The following is an 11,425-nucleotide window of genomic DNA, read 5'->3' as shown; positions in this document are numbered from 1 at the left end:
ACCACCTACAGACTTTAAAAACTTTTCCATACCTCTGTTCAGGCGTTTTCATATGCGGTCTAAAAACTTTGCCCTCCTGGTAGACCAGGATAGCCGGGGAATTATTTCTGAAAATACTAAAACTGCCGCTGGGAACAAATCGTGGATTGCAAAGCTAACCTGTTTACGTTTTTGAAACAACAAGGAGGTGTTACATTTGCCAATATCATTGCCACCGGCATGAATTATAATTACATCGGGGGGCGGCCAAAACCCAGCTTTACTGGTGCAGCAGTCAAATAAGTCATCCCATCTTAAACCTCTAACACCATCCCAGAATACACAAACCTTATCACTAGGGAAACCCAGATTCAGGCGGTAGGGTCTAACTGCTGCACGTTTTTCCACCCAATAAACAAAGGAGTGCCCCATTATCCATATTATTCTGACAGGCTCCTCTGCAATGAAAAGATTAGTTAATTAACAGCTCCGGCCGGATGTAAATCTTGTACCTATCAGATTTCCACCTACCGATGGACTTAATATTGTCAACCGAAAGGCCGGCCATGGACGCCTCGGTTGCAGCGCCAATCCTAAATGAATGCGCGCATATCTTAAACCTGCGGAGCCCTAGGCGTGTTAAGCATTTTTTTCAAAATAAACCTGAACTGGAAACAGGTCATGGCAGAGCCGTCTCTATGTATCAGAAAAGGTGTATACCCTTGGGGGCGGGCCAATAAAAACCTTTCCGTCATACCCACTGGATTATTGGGCAAACGTGTGATTTGTAACTGTTTACCCCGCCCTAATATATCCGTTTTGGACCTTTTAATGTGTATAATCAGACTGACTGCAGTAACACTAATGTCTGAAAGATCCAGCGGTGATGCTGACCATTTATTTGTTCTTAGCTGTAATTTCATTTAACCTCAATGCACCAAAGAAAGCCAACACCAAAGCGGTCGGAAACAATAATGTTTCATACTCATCCATGCAGAACGAACTACAAGCATTGACCAATTGCTCTAGCAAGACGAAATTAATAGGCCTCCGCTGATCCTTGCTATTAAACGCCAAATGGTGCCCTTTCAGTACCTGTTTAACCTGATAGAAGGAATTGATAGGGCGGATCCCCAGCCACTTCTGAAAGAAAGCTATGCCTGCTAAAATGCTACATAGATGACTATAAGAAAACTTCTTTGTTAACAACCCGGATAGGAATAACAAGGACCCATTAACATCAGACTGAGATACGGATAAACCCTTGGCAACACAGAAAGAACACCATTTGTCCCATGACTTACTATAATCAGCATGGGTTTTTGCAGAAATAGATTTTAGTGCAAAATGCTGGATCAGTCCCATACCAGGTTCCAAAGGTGTGGTGGACAGGGTACTCATCTGATGGAACCTGCAAAACTGACCCCGTGACAGCGCATCAGCTATAATGTTTGATTCGCCCCTTATATAAGTAGCTTTAACCCACACATTTAATTTAAGACACAGTAATACTAAATGCCTGAGAACCTTAAGGACCGGGTCAGACCTTGATGAAAGACAATTGATTGCAAAAGCTACACCTTTATTATTCGTATTTATGATGATACGTCTATTTCTAAATATCGTACCCCAAATCACTAATGCAACTACCACTGGGAACAGTTCCAACAAGACAATATTAGTGTTTAGACCTGCCGCCACCCATTGAGCTGGCCAGGGCTCAGCACACCAATGTCCCTGAAAGTAGGCCCCAAACCCAAAGGCTCCAGCTGCATCCGTATAAACCCCTAGCTGTTCTAGGTCCTTAAAATCCTCCTGCCACACCGATGACCCGTTAAAATCAGCCAGAAACTCAGCCCATAGGGACAAATCATCCTTCAGAGATCTATCCAGCCTAATGTAATGTTTAGGGGATTTGATACCTCTAGTCGCTATATACAGTCTTTTGGAGAAAACCCTACCCATCGGAATTACTCTGGATGCAAACACAAACATACCTAAAACTTTTTGGAGTTCTCTCAACATAACTTTTTTCTTAACCATCAACTTACTAATACTTAATAACATTGCCTGAACCTTATCCTGTGGTAAACTAAAATTCATTAATAGACTATTTATCTTAATACCTAGGAAAACCAACTCCTTAACTGGTAAAACTGTTTTCTCGTGAGCTAAAGGGATGCCAAACTTGCCGCAAATATCAATAAATGTGTCAAACAATCTAAATACATCAGAACTAAACTGGGAACCCAAAAATAAAAAATCATCCAAGTAGTGTACCATGTGACCTACTGGGCATTCTTCCCTAACTACCCATTCCAGGAATGAAGCAAAAGCTTCAAAATAAAAGCAAGAAAGAGAAAACCCCATGGGCAGAGACTTATCAAAATAAAACTGATTTTCAAACTGAAAACCCAATGAGTTGTCACCTGACTCCCTCACTGGTAACAGTCTAAATGCGGATTTGATATCTGCCTTTGCCAACCAAGCTCCATTGGCCGCTTCCCTCAACTTGGCCAAAGCAGAATCGAAAGATGCATATTCTACTGTAAAATCCTTCGCATTAACCTCGTCATTTAATGAACCTTTGTCTGGGTACGATAAATGGTGAATCAATCTAAAAGACCCTGGCTCTTTTTTGGGGACCAAGCCCAGTGGAGATAACCTGAAGTCTCTGAAGGGGGGGGGGGGGATCAAAAGGACCCTCCACTCTGCCTTCAGAGACTTCTTTGTGTATTTTCTCTCTCACTACCTCTGAAAATTGTGCAACAGATTTTAGGTTCTCCACCCATACACAACCCTGACCAGGAAACCCCGGGACGAAGAACCCCTTGGAAAAACCCTCAATAAGTAATTTAGCCATCTGAGTGTTTGGGTACTTGTTTAGATAAGGAAGCATGCTTATGAGCTTCACCGGAGTCGATGCTACGGGAAAGCGTCTCCCTGCTGGACGGCATGTGTTGGGTGGATGAATTCATTTTTTTAAAACACTTGCTGACCGGGTGATTACCGGCGCAATGCGAGCATTCATGCTTATATCTGCAGCTGGCCTGCCACTTGCACTGCCCCTCATTGAATGCGTAACACACTCCTTTACGAAAATTACTTTGCACCGTGGCAGGCAAGCTGCAATTTCTCTGGTGAAGCATTAGATTGAGCCATAAGCCTACGTCTTTTTGTCCCCACTTTACCGATGGTGTACCGACAACTTCTGCCTAAACATTTCGTCATAGGAAATCCAAGCAGACCCGCCAAAATTCCTATAAGCCTCCAAAACTATATCCAGATGTTGAAACAAGGCGGTACACTGATGAGAGTGCTTTTCCCCCAACACTGCAGCAAAAATGCAGAATGCCTGGACCCAGTTAGGAAATGTTTTAAACGGTACTGGGCGCTTTCTATCCTCCTTATTTTTCTTATCAGTGGAATGAAAAACTTGCTCTTTTGCAGATGGCAGGAGGGAGAACATATCTATGTACTCCCCCCGCCATATCTTTTCTTTCACCGCCGGCAGGAGGTGAAAGCCAAGAGGTGAAACCTCACATGTGAGGGCTTCTTTCATACAAATCCCAGGGACCACATTAGAGGAAACTGAATTAACACTGTTATCACAGATGGTTGTACCTTGTCGGCGGCGCTGTCTGGGCGGGGGGCGCGAGCCGCGGACAACCGATTATTCTGTATTCTAGGCGGCTCCGCCGCCTCCCGGACAGCACCGCAGACCGACCTAATGCTCGTAGATTGTCTAACCCAGGCTGGAACAGCCTGAGACAGAGGACCATCCTCACTTTGGGGCATAGCAGCGAACATGTTAAAAATGCAGCCAACCCCGTGAAAATATCCTGCCCAGGAGTGGGGCCCTCCGCCCCGGCAACCCTCTGGGATTCAATATGGGGTATAACAGTATTATACTCACAGCCCGGCGCCCCCGGAGCTGTGGCCGAAGCGGACCTGTCCCTCCTGTCGGGTGACACTGCTCCTGATGCTTGGGCGGGTGGGGCGGGAGCTCTCTTCGGCGCTGCCCGGCTGGAGCTGGCTTCCGATGGCAACGGTCTTCTTCTTTTGGAACGACTTGAGTTCCTGGAGGATCTTCTGGGTAACGGAACTTCCGGCCCCGATGACGTCTGCGGCGCGGCGAAGTGACGTGACTCCTCCTCTTCCTCCATTTCCGGTCGGCGAATCCTCCGGTCTTGGGTCTCGGCTGCGGAGTCGACTCGGGTAGGACGGGGATCTTCTTCCACCGAAGGTCCGGGCGCATCTTCAAGACAGCGGGTAAGCCATTCTTCTCCTCCGGCCCCCGCCGCACGCTCCAGCAACCGCAAATAGAGCTCTTTTACAGCGGAGCTGACAGCGCCGGCAGGGGCCGGATCCTCGGGCTGGAACATGACTTGGCCACGGCAGGAACGGAGCTCGAATCTTCTTTCTTCGCAGGTTCGCCGGACTGACCCGAGCCACAGCGATGCCTGGTCATATATACCTTCCAAGATTCCCGCTTCCAGACTCGCAGCCAATCCGCAGTCAGCTAACATCTGCCCAGCAACAGCCCTGTAAGAGAAGCTCAGCACCAACGTAAATGGGTAAATATTCATTAACCCTTACTATACTGTCCGGTTAATCTGTAAAACCTGTATGTGATTTAGATAACAACCTATGGAAAAGAGGGGGTGGGGGCAGGGGAGAGGAGCCCATCCCATGTGGCCCCTACGTTACCCTCCTGGGCCTTTTATATACACACACATACATATACACACATACATACACACACACATATATATATATTTGTATATATATATATATACACACATACATATATACATACACACACATACATATACACACATACATATATACATACACACACATACATATACACACATACATATATACATATATACACACATATATACATACACACACACATATATACATACACACATATATATATACACACACATATATACACACACACACACACATATATACATACACACAAATATATACATACACACACATATATACACACACATACATACATATATACATACACATATATACATACACACACATATATATATACACACACATACATACATATATATATATACATACACACACATATATGCACACATACATAAATATATACATACACACATATATAGACACACATACATACATATATACATACACACATACATACATATATACATACACACATACATATATACATACACACACATACACACACATATATATATATATATATACATAAAAACATACATACACACATATATACATACACACATATATACATACACACACACATATACATACATATATACACATACACACATATATACATACATACACACACATTGAGTTTTATATATATATATATATATATATATATACGTGACAGGTCATGAGGGGTATGCAGCTGCATGTGTGTGACATGTGACCCATTGCTCTGAAAGCGTGTCAGCAATGATAGGTGAATCAGTGCATCCCACCTCGAATACGTGACAGGTCATGAGGGGTATGCCGCTGCCTGTGTGTGACATGTGACCCATTGCTCTAAAATCGTGTCAGCAATGATAGGTGAATCAGTGCATCCCACCTGGAATACGTGACAGATCATGAGGGGTATGGCACTGCATGTGTGTGACCCATTGCCCTAAAATCGTGTCAGCAATGATAGGTGAATCAGTGCATCCCACCTGGAATACGTGACAGGTCATGAGGGGTATGCAGCTGCATGTGTGTGACGTGTGACCCAATGCTCTGAAAGCGTGTCAGCAACAATAGGTGATGAAAGTTTTTAATAACTTATACCGCCAATGAGTATGTGTTATTGCACCGAAGCGTATCAGTAACCCTGTGATGTGAAAACAATCACGTGGATGAGTGTTTGATGTGATGCGAGATATCAACGCTGCTGATGGAATGATAGATATTGATCGACTGCGATGAAAATTGATCAATGTGGTGATACCTGATGAAAACTACCGTGATGGATTTGGTGCATAGCAACAGAAACTCAACAGCACCGTCACCAAGCGCTATGCCCTGAAAGAAAGGACTGAAAATGACTAGATATAACGTATTGATAAAACGTACCAACTGTTGAATACAAAGAAACCATGTAGTAATGGAGTAAAAGCTACTGTGTGATTGACATGAGAGCGCCATACTAAGAACGTATGAGTGAACATGTAAACGTTTGCCTTTGAAGTGTAACATGTTTTTGATGTATTGCTCTGAAGATGTGTCAGTAACATTAAATGCAAGTAACTTGCACCTGAATATGTGTCAGGTATGATGGGCAAGTCACATACTATGACTACGTAAACGGTATTGTTCTGAAGACGTGTCAGTAACAATATGATGCAAGTAACTTGTCATGGAACTTGACATCCTTGCCTTCTATAATATCCTTCCGTATACTAGAAACCACAAGAAAGCAGGTGCAACGTTCAAATCCTCTGCAACCATACCTATGATTGGAGCACTTGAAGTGGAAGCTACGGGCACGCAGGGTGGACTCACACAGGGTGGACTCACCTCCTGGACTACTGTCTCAGAATCCACTGATTTAAAGAGTACCTATCATCAAAAAAAAATTTGAGCTGATTGTATATAGAACAACTTTGTAATTAGATTTCATTTAAAATAATGCTTCCTTTTATGTGTTTTTTAGTTTTGAAAATGTGGCCACTAGGTGTCTCCCTAGCTGCAAGCTTTTCATTGATTTCGGACTCTGTACGCTGGCCTGGCAGAGAGTCGGAAATCGCAGGGCTGGCTGAACACGTGACCAGCTCAGCGCATCTGTCAATCAGACAGGCGGGAGCGCTGTGCTCACATGCAGGGCACTGAACATCGAGGATAAGCGGCGCTCTGAACACTGGGGACAAGCAGGCATCTGGGCAGTGAGGACAAGCGGCGCCCCGTACACTGAGGACAAGCGGCGCCCAGTACACTGAGGACAAGCGGTGCCCCGTACACTGAGGACAAGCGGCGCCCCATACACTGAGGACAAGCGGCACCCCGTACACTGAGGACAAGCGGCGCCCCGTACACTGAGGACAAGCGGCGCCCCGTACACTGAGGACAAGCGGCGCCCCGTACACTGAGGACAAGTGGTGCCCCGTACACTGAGGACAAGCGGCGCTCCATTCACTGAGGTCAAGCAGTGCTCCATTCACTGAGGACAAGCAGCGCTCCATTCACTGAGGACAAGCAGCACTCCATTCACTGAGGACAAGCAGGCATCTGGGCAGTGAGGACAAGCGGCGCTCCATTCACTGAGGACAAGCAGCGCTCCATTCACTGAGGACAAGCAGCGCTCCATTCACTGAGGACAAGCAGCGCTCCATTCACTGAGGACAAGCAGTGCTCCATTCACTGAGGACAAGCAGCGCTCCATTCACTGAGGACAAGCAGCACTCCATTCACTGAGGACAAGCGGCGCTCCATTCACTGAGGACAAGCGGCGCTCCATTCACTGAGGACAAGCAGTGCTCCATTCACTGAGGACAAGCAGCACTCCATTCACTGAGGACAAGCGGCGCTCCATTCACTGAGGACAAGCAGGCATCTGGGCAGTGAGGACAAGCGGCGCTCCATTCACTGGGGACAAGCAGCACTCCATTCACTGAGGACAAGCGGCGCTCCATTCACTGAGGACAAGCAGGCATCTGGGCAGTGAGGACAAGCGGCGCTCCATTCAGTGAGGACAAGCGGCGCTTCATTCACTGAGGACAAGCAGCGCTCCATTCACTGAGGACAAGCAGAAATCTGGGCAGTGAGGACAGGCGGCGCCCCGTACACTGAGGATAAGCAGGTACTATTCCCATGCCCCCCCCCCCCCGAAGTGAGGGCGGAAGCAATCCCCCCCAGCAGGCTTCAGTGACGCGGAGCCTGCTGGGGCACGTCCACATCCTCCTGCCGAGTGCTCACAATAAGTGAGCAAGAAGACAAGTTACAGAGCTTTTTACAGCTCTTTAAAAAAAAATTTAAGGACAGGAAAGGTGTTAGATGTAGTTAGGGAACATAGTTTAAGTTAGTGTAGAAAAGTAATAGGTACTCTTTAATTATTTTTTTTTTTTTTTTTTTTTTTACACTCCTGCTATTGACTCTAGCAACACAAGACAACATCACCAAGAGCCATGCCCTGGAAAACAAATTTGAAGGACTGGCATTACTACCTATAACGTGGAGGCGAGTTGTAATGCTGTTTTGTGAAACGCAAAAAGCGCAACCAGTTGACCGTGACTATGTATTCGACATGTGATGTGTACTGAGGATATCTGAAAAAGGATATGCGATATTCCCCTCGAAACGTGGCGGTTGAGAAGACCCTGCAATGTGACCACTATATATATGTATTATTATTATTTATTTTTTTATATTATTCTTATCGCTATTTTCTTTCTATTACCTATTGTGCTTATGCCCGCAGTATTGTTCTGAAGTGTAATCGGAGAACAATGCGGTAAGTGACCTCTCCCCTGAATGTCCTTCAGGTATACTGGGCCAGTCACTTATGCTAAAGCTGCGTAACGGTATTGCTCTGCAAGCGTGTCAGTTAGCAATGTGATGTGAGTAAGTACCCCCTGACGACGTGTCAGGTATAATGGGAACGTTACTTGAGCTAAATCTACCTAAACGGTATTGCTCTGAAGATGTGTCAGTAGCAATGTGACGTAAGTAACTTCCAACCTGAAGACGTGTCAGGTATGATGGGCAAGTCACTTATGCTAAACAGTATTGCTCTGAAGACGTGTCAGTAGCAATGTAATGTAAGTAGCTTCCAACCTGAAGACGTGTCAGGTATGATGGGCAAGTCACTTATGCTAAACAGTATTGCTCTGAAGATGTGTCAGTAGCAATGTAATGTAAGTAGCTTCCAACCTGAAGACGTGTCAGGTATGATGGGCAAGTCACTTATGCTACAACTTCATGCCGTGGTTGATCTGAATGCGTGTCAGTAACCGATGACGTGGGTGAGTTCTACCTGAAAAACGTGTGTCAGGTATGCTGGCAGTCTGCTGAATTGGAAGCGTATGCGCAGTATTGTTCCGAAAGTGTCCATGAACTGTGTGAGTGTAGGCCACCTGACTGCATGTCAGGTACGTAGGTGAATAATGCCGTCAGGGGCGAACAGCGGGAAAGGGGAGGGAGAGGAAAGGAAAAAAAAATTTTTTTACATTTAAAAAATTTTGAGTTTTATTTGTTTATTTATGTGAATTTTTTTTTCATTGAGCATGTGAGACGCATATGGCCAGACATTTGTAACATGTCAATGGACCTGAACTGCAAGGAAAACATGCCGGGATGTGAACGTATATAAAATTGACTGGTGCATGCCTTTTGACCTACCTAAACGTCCCCAGCCAGAACTGTTGATGATTACCCTGTAACTTTCCGTATGTGTGTGCCTGTGCCGCAATATGTGTCCGTAAAAACACAAACCTCCCTTTTTTTTTTTTTAACACAGTTGTCTTTGGAAAAACATTGTCAGTGTATACAGGACAATGTGAACCACCGTAACTTCAACAACTAAAATAAACAGCAAACAATTATCTATTAATAAAAGCCGTAACCACCCGTACACAGTGCCCCACTAGCCTACTGCTGCCCCTCGCTGTGCCGTAACGTGCCTACCACCTCAAGTCACCCGCTACTTTTCTCCCATTGTACCTACTAAACCTGCCCCGTTCAAAAGACCCGGTGCCTAACTATGAACCTAATGAGTATGCACTTGCTTCCTCCTCCCCCCCTTCCTCACCCATCTAATGACTCTTAGCCTGACCAGCCACCCGCAGCCGCCGCCTCGCCCCTGACAAGAAAATGTGTGCTCTGCCCTCTGCAGCCTAAGCCGTAAAGGCACACTGCACGATGACATTTAGTGAAAACATGTATAACATAGTGACACCACCCGTTTTTAGCAGCGCTGTGCGCACCCAAAGCGCCTTGCTGCCCAGCCGTCCCTATGTTATGAGAGCGCAGGCTGTCTGCGCTGGCAGTGAGAGCACGCCGGCCATGTGACCAGCAGCGTGAGAGGAGGCCCGACGCCCCACCCCCATGTCTCAGCGCACGCCCCGCTCCACCACTTCAGGTGCGAGACCTGCCAACAAATACTATAGCACAGTTGAGAAGGGGTGGGCCCTCCGAACTAAGACACAGTAAGTGATCCTGCCATGACAAGCGCCACCTGCCATTGCAATATATATATATATATATATATATATATATATATATATATAAAGATGCATTTATATAGATGCATTTATTGTTTTTGGGGCAACAGTGATGGGCAGGCAAGCATTACATAGTGACAGTATATCATTGCAATGCCACAGCAGGCCATCGCAAGCCCTAGCAGGCTGTATGTACCCAGCCCATTACCCTGTGTTAAAGGGGGGTAACGGCACTTACCTATCCTGACCGACTGGGAACTTTGCACAAACAACCGACACGAACCTTCTACACCTCCAGATGTATGAGCTAGGAGTAGTGCTTCTGAAACAGAAAACACTACACAAACGAAATACACCCCCCGAGGTAGGGGATTATGGGTGTTATATAGCCCACGCCCCTCCTACAAACACAGCCCTGCGGGCTTAATCACATATTAGAAAAACTATTGTTTTGCCAAGATGTACAACATATAATTTTTTTATATCTGACGGTGGCCATTTAAGCAGGCTGGCTCTGGCTGTCCTAAGTTTCCTTTTCTCTTTCTAGCTACTCTCACACTGATGTCCCGTCTTTAACCCCATGGGACTCCTTCCATCTGCTCCTTCTCAGTGCCGCTACTGTACCGACATCTGCTTCTGCTGGTCTGGCCTCCACTATGTCCTTCCGCACTTGTAATGGCTCCAGGCACCAACTTAGGGCCAGGCACACTACACACCCCGCACCAGCGCAGATGCACATAAGGTGACAGCAGCGCCGGTCCATGTCTTGCTTTTGTCTCCTGCCTCTCTGGAGGAGGCTGGGGTTTGAAAAGTGGGACAACTCCTACCCTTACAACTGGGAGTCCTCCTGGTACTACCAGGAAGTTCTTAAGTTCACGAGAGAATACCAGCTGGAGGGTCTCAAGCCCGACTGAAACCAATGACTGTCCACAAGCTCCCCCGAGCAAAGGATTCATTGGATTCTATTCCGGGGCTTCCAGCGGGAAATCCATGGCTTCCAGCGGGTTTACCAATGGGCACAAGGACTTGGCATGGATATAATGCTTCATTAAACCAAGGATACCAAAGTACTGCCACTTTACAGGGCTGTTGCTCGTTACATGGAGATGCTTTCATAGTGCTGTCAATTTACAACCAGTAGATATAATTTGTGCACTTAAACCCCGTAAATGTAAGTAAAGGTGCTTTAGATGGTTATGCTGCGTTCATGGGGTTTTAAATACATATTACTATCACAGCTTTGCTTAGTT

General features: G+C 45.9%; 1 protein-coding gene across 1 annotated transcript in view; it reads right to left on the bottom strand.

Moving 5' to 3' along the window:
- Positions 1-2,288: 2,288 nt before the first annotated feature.
- Positions 2,289-11,425, bottom strand: part of LOC130314628 (receptor-type tyrosine-protein phosphatase alpha-like) — a 73,806-nt gene continuing 64,669 nt past the window's right edge. The window contains exons 13-15 of the mRNA XM_056552742.1: positions 3,896-4,524; positions 2,422-2,570; positions 2,289-2,315 (exon numbers count right to left, since the gene is read on the bottom strand). Of these exons, the coding sequence (XP_056408717.1) occupies positions 2,289-2,315; positions 2,422-2,570; positions 3,896-4,524 (805 nt within the window). The remainder of the gene's footprint in view (positions 2,316-2,421; positions 2,571-3,895; positions 4,525-11,425) is intronic.

This window comes from Hyla sarda, chromosome 1 (genome assembly GCF_029499605.1).
Source record: "Hyla sarda isolate aHylSar1 chromosome 1, aHylSar1.hap1, whole genome shotgun sequence".
Taxonomy (NCBI): domain Eukaryota; kingdom Metazoa; phylum Chordata; class Amphibia; order Anura; family Hylidae; genus Hyla; species Hyla sarda.
This window is presented reverse-complemented; position numbering and strand designations above follow the sequence as displayed.